Source organism: Coregonus clupeaformis, chromosome 17 (genome assembly GCF_020615455.1).
Source record: "Coregonus clupeaformis isolate EN_2021a chromosome 17, ASM2061545v1, whole genome shotgun sequence".
Classification (NCBI taxonomy): Eukaryota; Metazoa; Chordata; class Actinopteri; order Salmoniformes; family Salmonidae; genus Coregonus; species Coregonus clupeaformis.
The window spans coordinates 39,785,043-39,809,807 of NC_059208.1; the positions used below are offsets into that span (position 1 = coordinate 39,785,043).

Sequence of the window (24,765 nt, forward strand, 5' to 3'; positions counted from 1 at the left end):
GCAAATCTTGTCAGTGAACAGCATGCAGCCAAAACAGGCCTTTCGCAATATTTCAAATACAATCGCTGGAAAACACAGGTTGGAAAGCAAATGGATCCTGCTGAAAATAAAATATTAATCTGTCTGTATGTTACCAAGTTATCAACTTCCAAATAGGCATATTGAGCGAACAGCATTGTTTTACAATGTAAAGCAAGAGAGAGATAAGCTTTTGGCCGATGAGTGAGCTGCACATCATTGGGTGAGTCAGTGAAACTATAAACTTTTTTAGGATTATAATTTCCTCCTCATATTGTACAATATGTGTTTCTCTACACACCTATGCTATTGATGGATTCAAGAGAAGGTCGTTTTTATTGATCTCAGATTCTCAGTTTGTCAGTGTCAAAGTAGCCTGCCATTTTGATCATTTGTGAGGTATTAAAAAAGATTCTGCGAAAGTCTCCAGTCATCTAAAATGATATAGAATTGCATGAAATCCGTTTAAAAAAGGCCACATTTTTCCCGGACTCTAGGCTACAAAAAATGTACTCCATGTGTGCAACTTTTGCAACTGGCTCCACACCACTGCTCTATGCCAGTAAGCAAAAGCGATGATAATGCATGCAATGCTTTATTAGAAAGATTTTTGTTATTTTTATGCGTTCCGGTACCTCAGAGTCCCCCAGGTCACCCCCCTCTCGGGCTCACTTTCTGTTCCGGCACCTCCCAATTTACAAATTAAGCACTGACTACTGCACATGCAGCAGCTACTCTTCCTGGGGTCCACATAAAACATACAAATACATGACAAAGTACAGAACAGTAATAGACAACAAAAACAAAAGATATTACATTAAATTCAAAATAAATAATAAAATAAGAGTTATATATAGGAAAGACAACTAAAATACTATTTACACACTACTAATATATACATATTCATATTCTTATATACAGTATAATAATAATAATAATATGCCATTTAGCAGACGCTTTTATCCAAAGCGACTTACAGTCATGCGTGTATATATATTGTATATATATTTTCTGTTGTATTTCTGACTTTATGTTTTTTTTTACCCCATATGTAACTCTGTGTTGTTTTTATTGCACTACTTTGCTTTATCTTGGCCAGGTCGCAGTTGTAAATGAGAACCTGTTCTCAACTGGCTTACCTGGTTAAATAAAGGTGAAATAAAAAAAATAAAAAATACATTTCTTGTGTATGGGTGGTCCCGGGGATCGAACCCACTACCTTGGCGTTACAAGCGCCGTGCTCTACCAGCTGAGCTACAGAGGACCACAGTACAGTTAAATTAGATCTAGAGGAGAAGCGCTGTGATACAATATATATATATATATATATATATATATATATATATATATATATATATATATATATATATATATATATATATATTATATATATATATATTTTAAAGCTAAACTTGCTTTTGCCTGAGTAACCTCTGGTGGCAGAGCATTCCACAATGACATGGCTCTATACATAACTGAGTGACGCATTAAATCTGTTTTTGGTTTGGGTACCGTGAAGAAATCCATAGTGGCGTCTGGTGGGTATGTATGTCTGTTTGAAGTGTATGCAAATAGATTATACAAGTGGTTAAAATAACCCTTACCTAACACTAACCTTAACCCTTACCTTAACTATTTTTAATTTCAACTTCAATGGGGTAGAATCCCGGATAGACGTCCCAAGGATCCCGGATTGCATGGCCCATCTGATTCCCACAGCTTTTCCGGTCGTTACTAGTTACCACAGCCACAAAGTCATAAACCCCGCCTATTTCGATTTTAAACCAAACCCTAACCTTAACGACACTGCTAACCCTAACCTTAAATTAATACCAAAAATCTAATTTTCGTTTTTATGAATTTTAACTATATAGCCAATTTTGACTTTGTGACGGTCGTAACTTTTCCCTTCCAAATTGTATTGATTTATTTTCAATGTATGACGAGTTAATCATGTGGCCGCCAACCTTAGTCATATGACCGCGGTGTTTATGGTTCACTGATCTACCAAAGACAGTGCAGCATAACGAGTTGGAAGTTGTTTTTGATAAAAATGTGTCTGTTTGCCACTTTCACGAGGTTGGAGTAATAAAATGTTGGACTACTTAAGACGGCTCGAATCTAGATTCCCGGAAGTCTGTGGCTTTACAGTGTAGCAGTTTTTTTTGCACTGATTCCACAGTATCACAACTTTCTTTGTCAAAGAGCCGAGAGAATACCGAACGGACCTACCAGCATGGTTGCAAGGGCTGGTTTGATGGGGCTACGAAGCCGACTCGCAGTGCTTTTCTCGGTTGCGCTATCTCCGTGTCTATGCACTTCTTTTGGCCAGGTAGGAAACTTGTCAGATATTTTGACCGGTTTGTCGGTCATGGGTTGTCTTCCTGATTCACTATCTATGAATGCATTTTATTCTGCAGAATTCTGCACAGTTTTGCAAGATGTACATATGTTGTAGATTGTTCACTGCAAGAAACCATCGCAGTATAATGATTTCGGGTACAATAAAGTTATGGTCCAATAGCTGTTATCTGTGACCAACAGTGGAATAGACTTGCTCTAAGTTTGCACTCACAGGTCGTTGCAAAGCTAAGCGACCAAAACAGACCTTAACCTCCTGCACCTCAAAATGTAGTCATCCATCCTGTGTCTTCAGAGTATAATATAATAGCAGATAAGTTGACTTATTGGTGGCATATGTGAACATGAATATCACTTGTTCTGGAGGATCATGCCACTCGACATTACAGTTAATGATGCACTACTCCCAGTCATACATTAGTGAGCTTCGATCGCACAGATAATTATTTTACTGACACACCCTATTGGTCTTGTTCTGTCACTGAACACGTTTACATGCACACCAATATCCCGTTATTATCGGGATACTCAAGTATTCTGTTTTTGAGTTGACGCATATAAACATCAGATCCCGTTTAAAATAACCCGGAAAAGCTTGTGTCCCGGTTATAAGAAACCCGGATAAAATGCCTGGGATATGATTTTAGAGGGGATACTGTGGCATGTAAACATCTTATCCCGTTTACTGTTTTTCGCGGTCTGCGCAGACTCAATTATCGTGTGTGATGATGTTTTCATCTGATTGTCAAAATTACTTAAAAAAGTAGGCTACCTGCGTAGTTCGATCCACCATAATTCCATAATAATTGATTTAGCTGATACTCCGTAGGCTACTGGACCGTATAGGCTACTGGCTACTTTTCTGTTTATAATTCATTTCCGACATTTGGTAGGCCATATTATAATTACCGCCATTTGTTTGTCAACTATAGTTAGATACATGCAGCTTCTCTTCTGTTCTAACTTGTTGCCCGAGAAGACTAAATAAACTAGTGCTCACCAGAATAATGTTTTCCATCGATAGAATGAACGGATTAGTAATCTAGTTAACGCCTGTAAAGTAGTCTGATTCGTTTAGGTACCGGGGAGAAAACGCAATAACTCTAAAACAGTCGAAACATTGGTCCTGTGCAAAATGCCCAAATGTCATCCGTTTGACAGGTTTTAAGGAAATGAAAAGCTGAGAAAACGATGAAACACATTAATGATAAGACTTCAGTTCGTCTTGGGTGCATATTTTATGTGGTTGAAATACTGTCTGCTTGCATAAGTGTCAAAGATAACACATTACACCGCATTCTAATTTTCTCAAGAGATGCTTAAAGAAGGAAATTATATTTCTCCACTTCTATTCCCGAGACAAAATTAACATGTGTTCTATCAGTTTACTGCAAGAAATGCATAATTCTGTTAATATTATATAACACTACATATGAGAAGTTATAGACCTACAGACAGTGTCCATATTTCAATTACTATTCCATTTAACCCATATTAACTTAAATTAGGAAAATTCTGTTTATTCATGGATACAGGGATACTTGGGAACGGGATATCAAAGGTGCATGTAAACAGCTTATCCCTAATAAGACCTTAAGCGGGATATGAGCTACTATCCAGAATACTGTGTGCATGTAAACGTGGTCACTGTCACATGCTGTCTTTTTTATAATTGTCTCTTTCAACAGTTCTTGTTTGCTAAAATCCAAGCTTCTTCCAAGAGGGAACTCGGAGGTTCGCTTTCTGCCCACTCAGTTTCTGGAAAGTGGCTGCTTCTGCCAAGCAATGAGCCAAATTGAGAGTCTCTCTTTCTTTCTCCCAGATTTACCCCCTGGTCTATGATGAGCAGTTGCTGTGGGTGAGTGGCGGGGCGGGGCAGGTGAGCACCTACCGGATCCCCCTGCTCTCCTTCACCCCCAAGGGCAGTCTGCTGGCCTTCGCTGAGGCCCGGAAGAAGTCTGCCAGTGACGTGGGGGCCAAGTTCCTTGCCATGCGACGCTCCACAGACAGAGGTAGGCAGGCAGTCAGGGCGAGCAAACAGACAGACAGACAGAGAGACAGTGTATTGCAGGAATGGGTAACTTTGATGGGGTTGGGGGCCACAAAATCGGAACTGCGTACCCACATCCATACCCACACATGCAGTCAGCTTGCCTTTTGGGGGCCCTAAGCAATATTTTGTTTTACAGCTACTTTCCTTTAACTGTACACATTTTGCCATAGGGTGGAGACAAATGTTTGCAGTTTTTAATATGATATCTGATGATCAATGGGGGCCCCCCCGGTCGGTAATTCGAACATGATTACTACATGTTTAGATAGCTGGCCACTAGACTAATTGACCAATCTAAAACATTTTACCTGACATGGGCTAATTGAGTGATTGTCAGTGACTGACATAACAAGAGAAAAACTGCTGATGCACAACCAAATTTCGAAATGACACCTTGTGTATTCTATTAGACAAAAAAATACCCCGATTTGGGGGATTTTTACAAAATGTAATCCATTGAATAGTCCTTTGGAGGAAGGATTTGTTGACATATATTTGACATTTGTATCTAAAAGCATAATTGAGCAATAATTGTTCAAAGTTGGCATATTTATGACATTTGGGCCTTACCCAGGCCTCCTTTCAGACTCCATAATGTTTCATCTGTAGATGCTACAATGCAAAAATTGGTGTCATATGAAGATTTACCACTTGCTTTGTAATATGAGTAGTACCTTTTTATTTTACTTATTTTTAACAATTTATGAATATTGAAAAATATAAACATGAATATAGAGAAATTAAGATGTGGCTAATGTTTCTATATATCGTTTAACATAAAATACTATGGGCATATCAAAGTTCCAGTGTGTCACTAATAGGAATTTCCAGGTGAACAAAAAGGAGAGCAGTAGCAGATAAAATCAATAAAAAATCTATGTTTATTACAAGTTGCAACAAGAATACCCCTCCAGCACAGAAGCAGAGAAAATGTCTATCTGACCTTCTCTGAGCAGGCCCTTCTATCTTAAAGGCACAGTGTCGTCAAATGTGATTTTCCTGTGTTTTATATATGTTTCCACGCTATGAGGTTGGAATAATACAGTGAAATTGGGAAAATTATGATAATTGCCTTTTAGTGTAAGAGCTGTTTGAAAAGACTGCCTGAAATTCCAGCCTGTTTTGATATTTAGATAAATGGCTGCATTGGACCTTTAATCAGAAAGCACCAAATGTTCACTTAAAGGTCCAATGCAGCCATTTATATCTCAATATAAAATAATTTCTGGGTAACAATTACCTCACTGTGATTGATTAAAAAAATAAAATAAATTGCTAGGACTGTCTGGGAGTGGTCTGAGTGGGGAGGGGAAAACTGAAAACGAGCTGTTATTGGTTTGGAACTCTCTTTCTTTTTGATCTGTTAACTCATTTACTTCCTGCTGACGTCACCAGGCAGGCTAAAACTCAATACCACCAAAAAAGGCTGAAATGTATTTTTTATTAAATTTACACTAAAAGGGCATTATCATTTTCACAATTTTGCAGTATTATTCCAACCTCATATTGTGGAAATATATATATATATATATATATATATATATATATATATATATATATATATATATATATATATATATATATATATATATATATATATAAACATACAGTGCATTCGGAAAGTATTCAGACCCCTTAATTTGTTGCCACATTTTGTTACGTTACAGCCTTATTCTAATTCATCAAACTACACACAATACCTCATAATGACAAAGCAAAAACTGTTTTTTAGAAATGTTTGCAAATTTATAAAAAATAAACTTAAATATCACATTTACATAAGAATTCAGACCCTTTACTCAGTATTTTGTTGAAGCACCGTTTGCAGCGATTACAATCTCAAGTCTTCTTGGGTATGACACTACAAGCTTGACACACCTGTATTTGGGGAGTTTCTCCCATTCTTCTCTGTAGATCCTCTCAAGTTCTGTCAGGTTGGATGGGGAGCATTGCTGCACAGCTATTTTCAGGTGACCCTTCACCCCAGTCTGAGGTCCTTAGCGTTCTGGAGCAGGTTTTCATCAAGTATCTCTCTGTACTTCGCTCCATTCATCTTTGCCTCAATCCAGACTAGTCTCCCAGTCCCTGCCGCTGGAAAACATCCCCACAGCATGATGCTGCCACCACCATGCTTCACCGTAGGGATGGTGCCAGGTTTCGTCCAGAAGTGATGCTTGGCATTCAGGCCAAAGAGTTAAATATTGGTTTCATCAGACCAGAGAATCTTCTTTCTCATGGTCTGAGAGTCTTTGGTGCCTTTTGGCAAACTCCAAGCGGGCTGTCATGGCATAGGTGCCTTTTACTGAGGAGTGGCTTCCGTCTGGCCACTCTACCATAAAGGCTTGATTGGTGGAGTACTGCAGAGATGGTTGTCCTTCTGGAAGGTTCTCCCATCTCCACAGAGGAACTCTGGAGCTCTGTCAGAGTGACCATCAGGTTCTTGGTCACCTCCCTGACCAAGGCCCTTCTCCCCCGATTGCTCAGTTTGGCCAGGCGGCCAGCTCTAGGAAGAGTCTTGGTGGTTCCAAACTTCTTCCATTTAAGAATGATGGAAGCCACTGTGTTCTTGGGGACCTTCAATGGTGCAGAAATGTTCTGGTACCCTTCCCCATATCTGTGCCTCGACACAATCCTGTCTCGGCGTTCTACGGACAATTCCTTTGACCTCATGGCTTGGTTTTTGCTCTGACATGCACTGTGAACTGTGGGACCTTATATAGACTGGTGTGTGCCTTTTCAAATCATGTCCAATCAGTTGAATTGACCAAAGGTGGACTCCAATCAAGTTGTATAAACATCTCAAGGATGATCAATGGAAACAGGATGCACCTGAGCTCAATTTTGAGTCTCAAAGCAAAGGGTCTGAATACTTATGTAAATAAAGTATTTATGTTTTCTATTTTTAATACATTTGCAAAGATTTCTAAAAACCTGTTTTCGCTTTGTCGTTATGGGGTATTGTGTATAGATTGCTCAGGATTCTTTAAAAAAAATCAATTTCAGAATAAGGCTGTAACGTAACAAACTGTAGAAAAAGTGAAGGGGTCTGAATACTTTCCGAATGCACTGTAATTTATAGCACTTTACTCACAACTGATACTTTCCTCCCCTCTCCCCTTTCCCTCCTCTATACCTCCCCTCCACCCTAGGTGCCACGTGGTCTCCCACCTCCTTCATAGTGGACGATGGCTCACTGGCTGACGGGCTGAACCTGGGTTCTGTGGTGGTGGATGAGGAGACTGGCTCTGTGCTGCTGATCTACTCTCTGTGCTTCCACCAGTACCAGTGTGACCCCGCCAGTATTATGCTGGTGGAGAGCATGGACGACGGTCTCAGCTGGAGCTCACCAAGGAACCTCTCGGTCCAGCTGGGAGTTAAGAACTTCGCCCCGGGCCCGGCTTTGGCATTCAGGTGGGTCCCTCTCTCGCACTCATTCACTCACTCACACACACACACACACACACACAATATATATATATATATATATATATATATATATATATATATATATATATATATATATATATATATACACACAGTGAGGGAAAAAAAGTATTTGATCCCCTGCTGATTTTGTACGTTTGCCCACTGACAAAGACATGATCAGTCTATAATTTTAATGGTATGTTTATTTGAACAGTGAGAGACAAAATAACAACAACAAAAAATCCAGAAAAACGCATGTCAAAAATGTTATCAATTGATTTGCATTTTAATGAGGGAAATAAGTATTTGACCCCTCTGCAAAACATGACTTAGTACTTGGTGGCAAAACCCTTGTTGGCAATCACAGAGGTCAGACGTTTCTTGTAGTTGGCCACCAGGTTTGCACACATCTCAGGAGGGATTTTGTTCCACTCCTCTTTGCAGATCTTCTCCAAGTCATTAAGGTTTCGAGGCTGACGTTTGGCAACTCGAACCTTCAGCTCCCTCCACAGATTATCTATCTGATAAAGGTCTGGAGACTGGCTAGGCCACTCCAGGACCTTAATGTGCTTCTTCTTGAGCCACTCCTTTAGCCACTCCTTTGTTGCCTTGGCCGTGTGTTTTGGGTCATTGTCATGCTGGAATACCCATCCACGACCCATTTTCAATGCCCTGGCTGAGGGAAGGAGGTTCTCACCCAAGATTTGATGGTACATGGCCCCGTCCATCGTCCCTTTGATGCAGTGAAGTTGTCCTGTCCCCTTAGCAGAAAAACACCCCCAAAGCATAATGTTTCCACCTCCATGGTTGATGGTGGGGATGGTGTTCTTGGGGTCATAGGCAGTATTCCTCCTCCTCCAAACACGGCGAGTTGAGTTGATGCCAAAGAGCTCGATTTTGGTCTCATCTGACCACAACACTTTCACCCAGTTTCCTCTGAATCATTCAGATGTTCATTGGCAAACTTTAGATGGCCCTGTATATGTGCTTTCTTGAGCAGGGGGACCTTGCGGGCGCTGCAGGATTTCAGTCCTTCACGGCGTAGTGTGTTACCAATTGTTTTCTTGGTGACTATGGTCCCAGCTGCCTTGAGATCATTGACAAGATCCTCCGGTGGTGTAGTTCTGGGCTGGTTCCTCACCGTTCTCATGATCATTGCAACTCCACGAGGTGAGATCTTGCATGGAGTCCCAGGCCGAGGGAGATTGACAGTTCTTTTGTGTTCCATTTGCGAATAATCGCACCAACTGCTGTCACCTTCTCACCAAGCTGCTTGGCGATGGTCTTGTAGCCCAATTCAGCCTTGTGTAGGTCTACAATCTTGTCCCTGACATCCTTGGAGAACTCTTTGGTCTTGGTCATGGTGGAGAGTTTGGAATCTGATTGATTGCTTCTGTAGACAGGTGTCTTTTATACAGGTAACAAGCTGAGATTAGGAGCACTCCCTTTAAGAGTGTGCTCCTAATCTCAGCTCGTTACCTGTATAAAAGACACCTGGGAGCCAGAAATCTTTCTGATTGAGAGGGGGTCAAATACTTATTTCCCTCATTAAAATGCAAATCAATTTATAACATTTTTGACATGAGTTTTTCTGGATTTTTGTTGTTGTTATTCTGTCTCTCACTGTTCAAATAAACCTACCATTAAAATTATAGACTGATAATTTCTTTGTCAGTGGGCAAACGTACAAAATCAGCAGGGGATCAAATACTTTTTTCCCTCACTGTATATCGGGTGAAAGTAGATTTAATTTCTTCCCAGTACGGGGACCTCCTATGTGTGCACGTGCTTTTTATTATTATTTTTTTTTTTTATGGGCCTAATCATAGAATTACAAATAGGATCTCTATGGGCCTAATAGTAAAGATTTGTCGTTTCATTTTTAAAATGTATGAGGCTACCTTTTTAATGTGGCATAAACACAACCATTTATGATGTTTTCATCTGATTGTCAAACAATTACTTCAAAGGCTCATGAAGACTACCTGCGCACGTTACTCAGGGACGGCTAAACGATATGGTGTGGGAAATACATTTTTAAGCCTAATTTATATATTTTTCTGCTTATAAGCTCCAACATTTGATAGGCTATTTGTTAGTCAACTTGTCTAAAATTAGATACATGCAGCATCTCTTCTGTCATTACTTGATGCTCGTATAGAATGCTAAATAAAGCCTTGCTCACCAGAATAATGTCATAATCGATAGAAAGATCAATCTAGTTGACATTGGTAAAGTTTTCTCTTTCATTTCTGCTTCTCTCACAGAGTGAGGATGTTTAGGGACCAGGGAGATTTCCAAATGACATCAGTTTGACCGGTTTAAAGGAAATGAAAAGCTGTGAAAAAGATCCAACATGTTTTTGATAGTATTTCAGTTTGTCTTGGATGCATATTTGATGTGGTTGAAAATGAAATACTGTCAGCTTTTATGTTGCTGAATAAATTTCACGTTTAGGCTACACAACAGGTCCATAAGTGCGCAATCGCATTCTCTCAAGATGCTGAAAGAAATGAATCATATTTCTCCACTCCTGTTCCCTAGCCAAAATTATCATTACATTTTGGACTATCATTTTACTGCGAGGATCACTTAATTCTGCAGGAATTAACATTATAATAGGCTACGTGTGAGGCTTACATTCAGTGTCCAGACTTCAGTTACTATTCCAACCATTAGGCTACTCCAATAATAATTGGAATAAATCTGGCATCCATACAGTACCATTTGATAAATGCAGAGACATCACTTACAAAACACAACAAAAAAAAAATGAATGAATGATATTCGGTGATTGTCATTCATTAGGCCTACACAAAGTGTCGGTCTCGGCCACTAATCTTTGCCTTTGCAAAAATGTCAGTGTTATTGTTGAACCACACCGCATTTTGGAGCGTATTCATTAAATCGTTAAAGACTCCAACCACCCAAGCTGTAGACTGTTGCTTCCGCATGGCAAGCGGTACCGGTACATCAAGTCTGACACCAACAGGCTCCTGAACAGCTTCTATCCCCATGCCATAAAACTGCTAAATAGCTAACTAAATAGCTAACAAAATGGCTACACGGACGATCTGAGTTGATCTTTGTATTTTATTCTCTATGCACACTCACAGGGCCCTACACACTACGCACACTGATACTCCAACACACATTTATACTGACTACACACACCCACTCACATACAATCATCATATACACTGCTGCAACTCTGTTTATCATATCCTGATGCCTAGTCACCTTACCCCTATACATATCTACCTCTATCGCTACAGTATCCCTGCACATTGTAAATATGGTACTGGAACTGAACCTGTATATAGTATGCTTACTTACCTTATCGTGTTCTTCTTATTTTGATATCTCGTGTGTTTTTGTTCTACCTTGTTATTTTTAGTATTACATTGTTATTGATTACTGGATTGTTGTGGTTAGAGCTTGCAAGAAAGGCATTTCACTGTACTTGTGCATGTGACATTTAAAACTTAAAACAAAACAAAAAAACATGTATTCCACAAGTTTTCAAGTCTCTTCGCTAATTTTTCATACGACTGAAATGCGGTAATGATAAATAGTGTAATAGCCTACAGTTTTCTTAAAATCTATGTTTTAACTATTGTGATAGGCTCATGTTTTACCAGTATGGTGTACCCCCACTATTTATTTTGCTGCTACTCCATACCGGACCGTTCCGTCTTACTTTCATCCCTGCATATAATTTAATTCATATAATTTAATTCATATAATTTCCCCCGCTTTATTTGTTTGTCATCTCTACTTTCATATGAGAAGAGAGCTCCTTATTTCCTTCCTCGTGATACCATTGCTGACGTAGCCTACTGTGTGTTGTCAGTAAGTTTGAGTCATATCTCCCACGATGAGCTACTCTCTCTTTTTCAATACATCTGCATTTCCTACAGTGTTGTTAACCTGCCTGTGTGTATTTGGACTCAGCAGTATTTAGCTAGTCATTCTGGATGTTCTTTCCTTTATGAGGCCAATTTCTATCACCCCTAACCCTTATATTGTGTGTAATAAACCTTAGTAATAAATCTTAGGGTCAATGCACCGAGGTCAGTTGTTTCGATTGAACTGTTGTGCTTTGATAGAGTACACTATTTTGACTGTGTCTCTCCATGTCTCCACTCGTAGAAGCACTACCCTCCTGCTAAGGGGCGTCTGGTGGTGTGTGGACATGGCACCCTGGAGGGTGACGGGGTCTTCTGCATTCTGAGTGACGACCATGGACAAAACTGGAAGAATGGCGCCGCGCTGAAGAGCATCCCCTACAACCAGCCCAAACAAGCCCTGGACTTCAACCCAGACGAGTGCCAGGTAAAGCTAACCAGGGAGGGAGTGGGCAGGAAGGACTGGAAAGGATGCCACACAGTACAATACCTATATAGTTATTAGGCAACCCTTGAGTTTTACTAGTCTGTAGTTTTACTAGTCTGGTACTAGTTTTATAGTTGTAGTTCTGGTTTTGTGCTATAGTGCTGTATACTGATTACAATGCAGTTCCTCAACTTTATTTGTGTCAGGGATTGGAAAGATATTGATTTATTTGACTAACAACTATCAGTATCCCTTGATGAGAAGTGCTTGAGAAACTCTGTATTGGCTTTTAACAGATAAAGCCCATGATCAGGCTGACCTCAGTTCCTCAATCAAACTCCTCTCTGCCTCTTTCCACCCTCCGTAGCCTGTAGAGATGGAGGACGGCAGCATCGTCATCAACGTGCGCAACCAGAACAACTACCACTGCCGCTGCCGCATGGTGGTGCGCAGCCTAGACGGGGGTGAGACTCTGCCTGTGGAGCAGCTGGTGTTTGACTCCACCCTGATAGACCCAATGGTAGCGGCAGGGGCGCTGCAGAAGGAGGGCGTGATGTACTTTACCAACCCAGCTGACAGTACCCACAGTAAGGAAAGGGGTGGGGATGGGGCCGGAGCCCTCTGGTGGCCCTCTGGTGGACAGAGTGGGTTGGACAGGGGGATAGTGGTGAGTTCTTTTACTTCCACCCTCAAACTTTCTGTCCCTCTTGCTTTCTTTCTCTGTCTCCTTCCTTTCTACCAGGGATCAACCTAACCCTGCGCTGGTCTCTGACCAATGGCACGTCGTGGGAGAAGAAGGCTGTCCAGATCTGGGCGGGCCCAAGCGGCTACTCCTGCATGACATCACTTACGAGCGGCGGCGCGGAGGACAGGAAGTTCATCTTTGTAATCTACGAGAAAGGCCACCAGGACTACGATGAGACCATCTCCTTCGCCAAGATCCACCTCTACGGTGGATTGTAGTAGAGTAAGGCTGGGAGGGGACTAGGTAGAGTCTGCCTCTAACCACTGGTCCAGGGTCAGGGTCCGTATTCTCAAAGCGTCTCGGAGTGCTGAACTAGCATCAGTTTAGCCTTTTAGAACATAACGAATTAGATTATATAGACAGGGGGACCTGATCCTAGATCAGCACTTCTACTCGGTGACACTTTTTGAATACGGGCCCAGATATTTTTATCTGCTTAATAATGGTTATGGTTAGGGAATTTATCCTAGATCTGTGGTTAGGAGCAGGTTCTACGTCCAGCTGGGGAGGGATGTGGGGGAGGGAAAGGGAAGAGGATGTTGAAGATTCTCTCAGGAAGGAGGACTCATGGGACTTTGCAGCACCACTTTGTTTTGATAGGTGGAGGGAGACATGGAGAAATACAAACTACTGTTTTATTATACCAAGAATGACAGTTGTGTGCCACTTTATCCTAAGGTGGGCTTTTAAATACATCAGGGTTGTATTCATTAAGGCACACCGCAGCAAAACGTAGCAAAACATTTTGCAACGGAAAACGGAAAGTTCAGGTAGTCCCTCCCTGTTTTAGTCTGTTTTCCTCCATTTGGTGCCTAGTATACATTTATTAGTATGGCCCAAGCATACTAATAAGGGTCCTTTACTGAAGCTATGATAGTCTGTAATGATTGGTGGGATGTTGGTGTAGCCACGCTTCCTTTCTGTTGAGGCTCCCATAGCTGAGAGAGGGGGGAAGTCTCCCACCCATCTCTTTTATTTTGTGATGTAGGGAAGGAAAATGTTTAGGGGGTTACAGTGCCTTGCAAAAGTATTCATCCCCCTTGGCGTTTTTCCTATTTTGTTGCATTACAACCTGTAATTTAAATTGACTTTTATTTATTTGGATTTCATGTAATGGACATACACAAAATAGTCCAAATTGGTTTAAAAAGTGGTGCGTGCATATGTATTCAGCCCCTTTGCTATGAAGCCCCTAAATAAGATCTGGTGCAACCAATTACCTTCAGAAGTCACATAATTAGTTAAATAAAGTCCACCTGTGTGCAATCTAAGTGTCACATGATCTCAGTATATATATACACCTGTTCTGAAAGGCCCCAGAGTCTGCAACACCACTAAGCAAGGGGCACCACCAAGCAAGTGGCACCATGAAGACCAAGGAGCTCTCCAAAAAGGTCAGGGACAACGTTGTGGAGAATTACAGATCAGGGTTGGGTTCTAAAAAAATATCAGACACTTTGAACATCCCACGGAGCACCATTAAATCCATTATAAAAAAAATTGAAAGAATATGGCACCACAACAAACCTGCCAAGAGAGGGCCGCCCACCAAAACTCACGGACCAGGCAAGGAGGGCATTAATCAGAGGCAACAAAGAGACAAAAGATAACCCTAAAGGAGCTGCAAAGCTCCACAGCAGAGATTGGAGTATCTGTCCATAGGACCACTTTAAGCCGTACACTCCACAAAGCTGGGCTTTACGGAAGAGTGGCAAGAAAAAAGCAATTTCTTAAAGAAAAAATAAGCAAACACGTTTTGTGTTCGCCAAAAGGCATGTGGGAGACTCCTCAAACATATGGAAGAAGGTATTCTGGTCAGATGAGACTAAAATTGAGCTTTTTGGCCATCAAGGAAAACGCTATGTCTGGCGCAAACCCAACACCTCTCATCACCCTGAGAACACCATCCCCACAGTGAAGCATGGTGGTGGCAGCATCATGTTGTGGGATAGTTATGCATGCTCAAGGTTTCTGTTTTTTTGTCTTGTTTGTTTCACAATAAAATATATTTTGCATCTCCAAAGGGGTATGCATGTTGTGTAAATGAAATAATACAAACCCCCCCCCAAAAAATCAATTTTAATTCCAGGATGTAAGGCAACAAAATGGGAAAAATGCCAAGGGGGGTGAATACTTTTGCAAGCCACTGTATGTGTCACCAAGCCATAACAATATTGGGACAGACTTACTAAGCGTTTGCAACTGTGCTATTTCCATAGGGCAAAAAAATTGAACAAATTGTAAAAATACAGATTTAAAGAAGGTGCCTAGTATATGTAGCTCCCAGCCCTCTGCCTCCCAGTCCATATAGGAATGGTTGCACTTTCAGAATTTCAAGGCATTTATACATTTTCCTTTTGGCGTGAGAAATATCTGTATGATGAGACAGTTTGTGAGTGAATGGACATGATGAGTAGGACATGCAAAGTTTGAATACCATAAAGTTTTTTTTAACGAGGCATGGAGCCAGGGATCTGTCATTTAAATGTAATTTAAATCACCCTTTTTGTGCTATCAGTTGAAAGTTTAATTATCAACTGTGATTGTGTCACAAATCCCTCAACTCAGTTCCTGGTACTCCCCTTGTTGGTGAAACAATACAGCAATTTTCCTCAGGTTTCTATAGTAGATTTGATCAGTCTCGTCTAGGTAGCACACTCCTCTCCACAGCAGATGAAGTTGTTTCCCTCAGCTCACCTCGCTGAACCTAGCTGTGAAGCCGACATACTGGTATGCAATAGATTCCATATTTAGTGGTAAGACACTGTGGTAAGACACTGCGTCTCATTAAATGCACATAAGGGTTTGATTGGTAATTATTAGAAAATGATTTTGATTAGAAACTGTTGCCTTGTATTGAAGAATCTGGATGCATATGAACACATTAATGTGTCAAAAGTTTAATTGCCATATGTTATGGTCTTTTAAGTCCACTTGATTTTGTATTTAATTTTGCATATATTCATCGCTTACTGTAAGATATTTATCTAGATATCTTACGACCTTTTATTACCCTTCCTTTCCTGAAAGTGTGTAACTTTTAATAGAAGGGCTTCAATCCATGTTGATGACCTTGTTTTAATCTAAGATTTGTGGTTTTAATGTTTCAAGTATGTTTTTCTGATCAAGAAATTGAATTCCAATATAACTAGTGATAAAGGGAGGTGTGAGTGTGATGTGTGTTTGAGTACTAATATAATATTCTGTATGTACGTTTAGATACTGGACAATTAGTGGGAAAACATCAGAACTGGGCTGCATGTGTAAAAGCAGGCATTGAACCACAGTGTGTGGAAACATACTGTATTAAAATCGTTCCTTACAATTTTCTTAAGCCTCTTGTAATGTTTTGGGATATCCCCTGGGTCTGTAGATAATGTACTGTATTCTGTATTTCCCTGAAAAGTGGAATGATTCAATCTGATATTTTTAGTTTGCCAACTCCTGTTTCATGCTGTGTGTGTGAGCACTAGCTTCAAATTGAGCTTTTGGAACAAAGAAATCAGTACACGTAAATGTACAATGTAAGACAAAATGTAAGATGTAGCTGTAAGATAAGGTTATAAAAGAAAATAATGCAAATATCATTTAACAGCTCTTTTATTGTGTATGTCACACTCCTAGACATAATATAACAGAAATATATTTGTTTGTGGTCCTCTGTAGCTCAGCTGGTAGAGCACGGCGCTTGTAACGCCAAGGTAGTGGGTTCGATCCCCGGGACCACCCATACACAAGAAATGTATGCACGCATGACTGTAAGTCGCTTTGGATAAAAGCGTCTGCTAAATGGCATATTATTATTATTATTATTTATTATTATTGTTTAATATGACAATGTTGCCAGAATCTTATAGTAGAATCCCAAAGTGGGTCTTCTAAAATGTATTGTGTTTGGCACTAAAGCAAAATTATAATGGGGAGGGAACAAAGTTAATGATTAATAAGATACTTAATAAAATTGGCGGTGCTTCAAATGCATTCATAGACATTAAACACGTTTTTTGAAGATGAACCACAATGAAGGGTGTTACGTGTGACGTATTTTTCTTTCTCCCCATTTCCCTTTGTAGTGTGTTTGTGTGTTCTAGGCATTACAGGTGTGCTGAGTTGCGGCTGACGATGGTGGGCGTGACTTCGGTCCGGAGTCCTGGCAGCTGTAGCTGATTGACGAGAGTATACCTGTTTGCCATGTGAGCTCGAAGAAGAGAGGGGGGAGAGGACACTTGTTGTTTGGGTATTGGTTGTGTTAATTTATCTTTGTTTGTGTTCCAGCCTGTCCTCCTGATGTACTCCACCCTACCTAGGTCCTGGAAAAGGGAAAGGTAGATCTGCCCATGGGTGTACATTCACACGTAGATAACCCATTGTTTTACACACTAGGTTAGCCGGGCGGGTGTCACCCCTGTATTTTTGGTAAACAGGTAGGAAAGTGGGTTAGGGTTAGAGTGTGATAGGAAGGTTTAGGTGTGTAGAAGAGGAGGGACCTTTTGTTTATTTTCATTAATTGGACCCCGTTCCCAAATATTCCCTTCTCTTACCTTCCCTGGTTTATATGATTGATTTGTTGTTTCTTTATGGGTGTTGTTTATTTTGTTTAAGTACATTACTAAACGTCCCCCGAGGGCTAACCTTGAGATCTGGTTATTTTAGTTCATAAATTATTTTCACCCTGATTGCATCATCTTTTGGGTATCTGTATTTTACTTTATTATTTATATTTTTGACAACTTTTGCTTTTACTTCACTACATTCCTAAAGAAAAGTGTGTACTTTTTACTCCATACATTTTCCCCTGACACCCAAAAGTAGTCATTACATTTTGAATGCTTAGCAGGACAGGAAAATGGTCCAATTCACACACTTATCAGGAGAACATCCCTGATCATCCCTACTGCCTCTGATCTGGCGGACTCACTAAACACACATGCTTCATTTGTATCTATGCATACATAAAAATAAAATGATGCCATCTGGTTTGCTTACTATAAGGAATTTGAAATACTTGTACTTTTGATACTTAAGTATATTTTAGCAATTACATTTACTTTTGATACTTAAGTATATTAAAACCAAATACTTTTAGACTTTTACTCAAGTAGTATTTTACTGGGTGACTTTTACTTGAGTCATTTTCTATTAAGGTATCTTTACTTTTACTCAAGTATGACAATTGGGTACTTTTTCCAACACTGATTTTTTGCAATACTAGTGTATTTACCTAACAAGCACAAATGAATACAGTCGTGGTCAAATGTTTTGAGAATGACACAAATATTAATTTTCACAAAGTCTGCTGCCTCAGTTTTTATGATGGCAATTTACATATACTCCAGAATGTTATGAGTGATCAGATGAATTGCAATTAATTGCAAAGTCCCTCTTTGCCATGAAAATTAACTTAATCCCCAAAAAACATTTCCACTGCATTTCAGCCCTGCCACAAAAGGACCAGCTGACATGTCAGTGATTCTCTCGTTAACACAGGTGAGAGTGTTGACGAGGACAAGGCTGGAGATCACTCTGTCATGCTGATTGAGTTAAAATAACAGACTGGAAGCTTTAAAAGGAGGGTGGTGCTTGAAATCATTGTTCTTCCTCTGTTAACCTTGGTTACCTGCAAGGAAACACGTGCCGTCATCATTGCTTTGCACAAAAAGGGCTTCGCAGGCAAGGATATTTCTGCTAGTAAGATTGCACCTAAATCAACCATTTATCGGATCATCAAGAACTTCAAGGAGAGAGGTTCAATTTTTGTGAAGAAGGCTTCAGGGCGCCCAAGAAAGTCCAGCAAGCGCCAGGACGTCTCCTAAAGTTGATTCAGCTGCGGGATCAGGGCACCACCAGAGCAGAGCTTGCTCAGGAATGGCAGATGTGAGTGCATCTGCATGCACAGTGAGGCGAAGACTTTTGGAGGATGGCCTTGTGTTAAGAAGGGCAGCGAGGAAGCCACTTCTCTCCAGGAAAAACATCAGGGACAGACTGATATTCTGCAAAAGGTACAGGGATTGGACTGCTGAGGACTGGGGTAAAGTCATTTTCTCTGATGAATCCCCTTTCCGATTGTTTGGGGCATCCGGAAAAAAGCTTGTCCGGAGAAGACAAGGTGAGCGCTACCATCGGTCCTGTGTCATGCCAACAGTAAAGCATCCTGAGACCATTCATGTGTGGGGTTGCTCACAATTTTGCCTAAGAACACAGCCATGAATAAAGAATGGTACCAACACATCCTCCGAGAGCAACTTCTCCCAACCATCCAAGAACAGCTTGGTGACGAACAATGCCTTTTCCAGCATGATGGAGCACCTTGCCATAAGGCAAAAGTGATAACTAAGTGGTTCGGGGAACAAAACATCGACATTTTGGGTGCATGGCCAGGAAACTCCCCAGACCTTAATCCCATTGAGAATTTGTGGTCAATCCTCAAGAGGTGGGTGGACAAACAAAACCCCACAAATTCGGACAAACTCCAAGCATTGATTATACAGGAATGGGCTGCCATCAGTCAGGATGTGGCCCAGAAGTTAATTGACAACATGCCAGGGCGGATTGCAGAGGTCTTGAATAAGAAGGGTCAACACTGCAAATATTGACTCTTTGCATAAACTTAATGTAATTATCAATAAAAGCCTTATGGAATGCTTGTAATTATACTTCAGTATACCATAGTAACATCTGACAAAAATATCTAAAAACACTGAAGCAGCAAACTTTGTGAAGACCAATACTTGTCATTCTCAAAACGTTTGACCACGTTACCTGAATTACCGCTCTCGCTCTCTCTCTCTCGCTCTCTCGCTCTCTCCCCTCCACTCACTTTTTCTCCAGTTCTGGTAGTCCAGTGCCTCTCCATTTCCCCACAGCCAGTGTGCTACGCCAGTGTAGCAACTACTCAAGTTTTGCTTTAATTGCTATGAAAAGGGAAGTTGTTTACATACCAAAATAGCAGTGGAATGGTTTCTTGACTTTGCAGTCAACTGAGGTTCATTTCAAGGGCAGCAGCAGTTGACCATTACTAAATTCAGCTTCAACACAGTTCTCCTTTGTATAAATTTAAAAAAGGAAAGAAAAAGATAATTCACATCACGTGAATCATATTACTTAATTATTGAGGCATTAAATAAAACAATGAAGGGTGAACCGGGAAAAAAAATTAACCAGAATGACACCCATGTTGAATCGACTGCCCCATTTTGTCCAGTAACTCACTTTCAGTGGTCAGTAGCTCTCGAGTCAGGTTGGAGGACAGTGGCTGGAGGTCTGACCGTCTCCATGGTTGATGGTGTAGGCCGATCCACACTGCAACTTCACTGGTATTCCTCAGCTTCTCCAGTATCTTCTCGTTGTATGCGTCACTCATCACGCTGGCTAGGTCTGTGTGGCTGAGATGACAGTGCTTCAAAGCCTCTGTCCAGTTCTTTTTCTCTTCAACCAATGAAGGGTTGTGGAGATCTGCAATGGTTGTTGTCTGTTGTGGAGGTTTTGACTCAGAGAAATTGAAGGTTAAAATCTATAGACTGCATTGGATGGAAGCAACACTGTTACACAAATAAAAACGTTTTGTCCCCCCATCCCACTCTCTAAGGCAGATTCACTTAAATGTTTCACCAAACACATACAGTACATATGGAATTATCTCAGCATTTGTTACCTTTGTTATAACATATGAAGATTAGATTTTCCCCACAGTCTCTCTCTTCCCATGTTCAATTGCGGTCCATGCTGACACACACAGGCCCTCCTGTCCATTTCCTGGAGCTCGCTCCACTCTTACCCTGAGTCCTGTTCCTCAAGCCAATCCAAGCTGAATCCATACCAGAGCCTTTTACGTTGTTGAAAAGGTCATCCATGTGAGATCTGTTGTTTACAGTGACTAAAGTGCAGAAGCCTTTGGCATCTTCCCATGTCTTTGCAGTACTACTGAGATTGTAACAGCCATCTGCTGGAAAAACAGAAATATGATTTTTTTTGGCAGTGGTCTATGATACTGTAGTATTTAGCCGAACACATAGCTACTGTGAGGTCCAAAATGATTGGCACCCTTGATAAAGATGAGCAAAAAGGACTGTATAAAATAAATAATAAAAATACTGAGCTATATTGTATACAATATACAGTGGGGGAAAAAAGTATTTAGTCAGCCACCAATTGTGCAATATCTCCCACTTAAAAAGATGAGAGAGGCCTGTAATTTTCATCATAGGTACACGTCAAGTATGACAGACAAATTGAGAATTTTTTTCTCCAGAAAATCACATTGTAGGATTTTTCATGAATTTATTTGCAAATTATGGTGGAAAATAAGTATTTGGTCACCTACAAACAAGCAAGATTTCTGGCTCTCACAGACCTGTAACTTCTTCTTTAAGAGGCTCCTCTGTCCTCCACTCGTTACCTGTATTAATGGCACCTGTTTGAACTTGTTATCAGTATAAAATACACCTGTCCACAACCTCAAACAGTCACACTCCAAACTCCACTATGGCCAAGACCAAAGAGCTGTCAAAGGACACCAGAAACAAAATTGTAGACCTGCACCAGGCTGGGAAGACTGAATCTGCAATAGGTAAGCAGCTTGGTTTGAAGAAATCAACTGTGGGAGCAATTATTAGGAAATGGAAGACATACAAGACCACTGATAATCTCCCTCGATCTGGGGCTCCACGCAAGATCTCACCCCGTGGGGTCAAAATGATCACAAGAACGGTGAGCAAAAATCCCAGAACCACACAGGGGGACCTAGTGAATGACCTGCAGAGAGCTGGGACCAAAGTAACAAAGCCTACCATCAGTAACACACTACGCCGCCAGGGACTCCTCTGCAGTGCCAGACGTGTCCCCCTGCTTAAGCCAGTACATGTCCAGGCCCGTCTGAAGTTTGCTAGAGTGCATTTGGATGATCCAGAAGAGGATTGGGAGAATGTCATATGGTCAGATGAAACCAAAATACAACTTTTTGGTAAAAACTCAACTCGTCGTGTTTGGAGGACAAAGAATGCTGAGTTGCATCCAAAGAACACCATACCTACTGTGAAGCATGGGGGTGGAAACATCATGCTTTGGGGCTGTTTTTCTGCAAAGGGACCAGGACTACTGATCCGTGTAAAGGAAAGAATGAATGGGGCCATGTATCGTGAGATTTTGAGTGAAAACCTCCTTCCATCAGCAAGGGCATTGAAGATGAAACGTGGCTGGGTCTTTCAGCATGACAATGATCCCAAACACACCGCCCGGGCAACGAAGGAGTGGCTTCGTAAGAAGCATTTCAAGGTCCTGGAGTGGCCTAGCCAGTCTCCAGATCTCAACCCCATAGAAAATCTTTGGAGGGAGTTGAAAGTCCGTATTGCCCAGCGACAGCCCCAAAACATCACTGCTCTAGAGGAGATCTGCATGGAGGAATGGGCCAAAATACCAGCAACAGTGTGTGAAAACCTTGTGAAGACTTACAGAAAACGTTTGACCTGTGTCATTGCCAACAAAGGGTATATAACAAAGTATTGAGAAACTTTTGTTATTGACCAAATACTTATTTTCTACCATAATTAGCAAATAAATTCATAAAAAATCCTACAATGTGATTTTCTGGATTTTTTTTTCTCATTTTGTCTGTCATAGTTGACGTGTACCTATGATGAAAATTACAGGCCTCTCATCTTTTTAAGTGGGAGAGCTTGCACAATTGGTGGCTGACTAAATAATTTTTTCCCCACTGTAATATAAATTTAGCTCATTATTATCTTTCTAAAGGGTGCCAATCATTTTTGGACTTGACTGTATATTATGTCAGATATGAATGCACAACCTTTTGGTACTGTCTATTATCAATTGAGGTGTCTGGAGCAATATATTTGTAAAAAATTATCTGAAATGAAAGGTAGGTAATCATTTTAAAAGATTACTTTCAAAAGTTATTTACCAGCAACACAATTAAAATATGTTTGTGACATGCAGTCTCCGTCGTTCCTTCTCTTTTCAGGATAATGAGATCCATTCAGATAAACTTCAGCACAGAATGGTCCAGAATTTCCATCGTTGGGCTCCGGATCATTCCAGTACCGGAATCCAGAGGTTTTCCCATCAGCCCATTCCCAGGTGTCACGGTAGTGTTCGATTCAAATGGATCGCCCTTTCATTGTATTGTTGAGTGATTTGAGTTCTGCAAAGCTTTCAATCTCCACCAGTTTGGAACATTTTGCCCTACAGTGACTTTGGGCTTCAGACCAAGTAGAAGGCCTATTCATCAATGACAGATTGGACCAATCAAAGCCACCTGTGACATAAAAGTTTACACATAGACAAGGGTTCAGACAAACATTATCTCCTCCAACACTGTATACACACCTTTACATCTCACGAATATGTGTATATTGTCTGATATTACCCTTACCTTTTATTAAATACATAACTTTTTACTTCCTGTTTAGCAATTTTACAACATGATTTGTGTTATAATTGATGTTTAAAGAAGCATGAAACAATGTAAGAGAGTGGACAATGTAAGAGTGGATAAAGTTACTAACTTTGGCAGATGAATGACTTTTTCTCTGAGCAGGAAGCCCTTGTCCAGTATCCCTGCTCATCCACACTCTCGCACTCCCTTTGTCTCCACTTTTCAAACTGGAACTTCTCCCCATTTGACCACTGCCAGTTTTCACCACAGCTAACGTTACGTCTTAACCCAATCCAGACAGGACCAAAGAAACTGGAGTTCACCATAAGGAACTCATCAATATCTGAATGATTCTCAATGAAGGCTAAGTCAGTGTATTTCTTCCTGCAGTAATGCTGACCTGAAGACCATGTTCTGTTCTTGCTGTCAAAGACCGCAACAGCAATGTGACAGAGTATTGGTGAGAGATGAGCTAGAGAGAGAGGGTACAGAGTGAAACTCATTTTGTATGCCATAATAATATATTGTCATTGTTTAATTAATTAATATATATTCATATTGTAACATAATAATAATAGCAACATGTATAATTGTTATACTTAATATTATACTCTGTATAATAAGCAACAATTTGGTGAAAATAGGATCTTTCATGTGATTGTTAACATTTTACATATTTAAAATGACAAATTATGCCAGCCTCACCACTCTCACTACTACTTCATGTATTAGATGCTCTTTTAAACCGATTATTGTGATGTTCATTTGAACATTTCTTGACTTTTCAATTAAAACATAGTGTTTGAAATTAAACAGAATCAAATCTGGTAGCATAAATTTACATGCTAAAAGCAAGAGGACAAATGTGAAATGCTGCATTTCCGGTTCAAAAGAAGATCTCCACAGCAGGAATTCAGTGTGCAACCATCACAATGAGATTGGTCTACTACTTGTCCATCTGCAGTTAGGAAAAATGTGGGGAAAACGATTAGTGGAACTATTGCATTACCCATAAAGAAATGGAAACAAATAATAGTTATTTATGTAAATACAAATACAGGAACACCATGCTTACTAACCTGACAGATGCTGACGAGTGTCCAACTGACAGTTTTCAATGTTGTGAGTGAGCTCATGAGCTTCAGATAACCTTTCCTGGTATAATCTGTTCACTACTCCTCTTTTTGCACATATTCAAATATGAAGAGGCAATCACATAGGGAAATTAACCCCTGGCCCCTGCACTCAAAGTAGCTGCACCAAACAAAGATAATAAGCACTTTTTCATGCCTGTATTTTCCACCTGTTATATATTTTATTAAAATGTTTAAATTGGTATGCAACAGGCATCAGGTCCTGGGACATTACCGATCTAATGATTAACTTCAGTGGTTTTAATGACCTAACTCAAGGTTGGTTTGTTTTCTGTCCAAACAA

The 24,765-nt window shown here is 40.4% G+C and overlaps 2 protein-coding genes across 3 annotated transcripts in view; one reads left to right on the plus strand and one right to left on the minus strand.

Annotated features, from left to right (window-relative positions):
- Positions 1–1,661, minus strand: part of LOC121586356 (transmembrane protein 268) — a 32,620-nt gene extending 30,959 nt beyond the window's left edge. Inside the window, exon 1 of one of the 2 annotated variants that reach the window (XM_045226319.1) lies at positions 1,646–1,661. The gene's annotated coding sequence lies outside the window, so the exon portion shown is untranslated. Of the gene's footprint in view, positions 1–653; positions 671–1,645 lie in introns of those variants that run through there. The other variant, XM_041902975.2, reaches the window with a different exon arrangement.
- A 344-nt stretch (positions 1,662–2,005) lies between these two features.
- LOC121585558 (sialidase-1-like) lies at positions 2,006–14,003 on the plus strand. Its single transcript, XM_041901879.2, is given in 7 exon segments — positions 2,006–2,350; positions 4,202–4,391; positions 7,582–7,815; positions 7,818–7,843; positions 12,011–12,193; positions 12,561–12,780; positions 12,936–14,003. Coding segments are annotated over 7 exon segments (1,170 nt in total). The 5' UTR covers positions 2,006–2,254; the 3' UTR covers positions 13,157–14,003.
- The last annotated feature ends 10,762 nt before the right edge of the window (positions 14,004–24,765 follow it).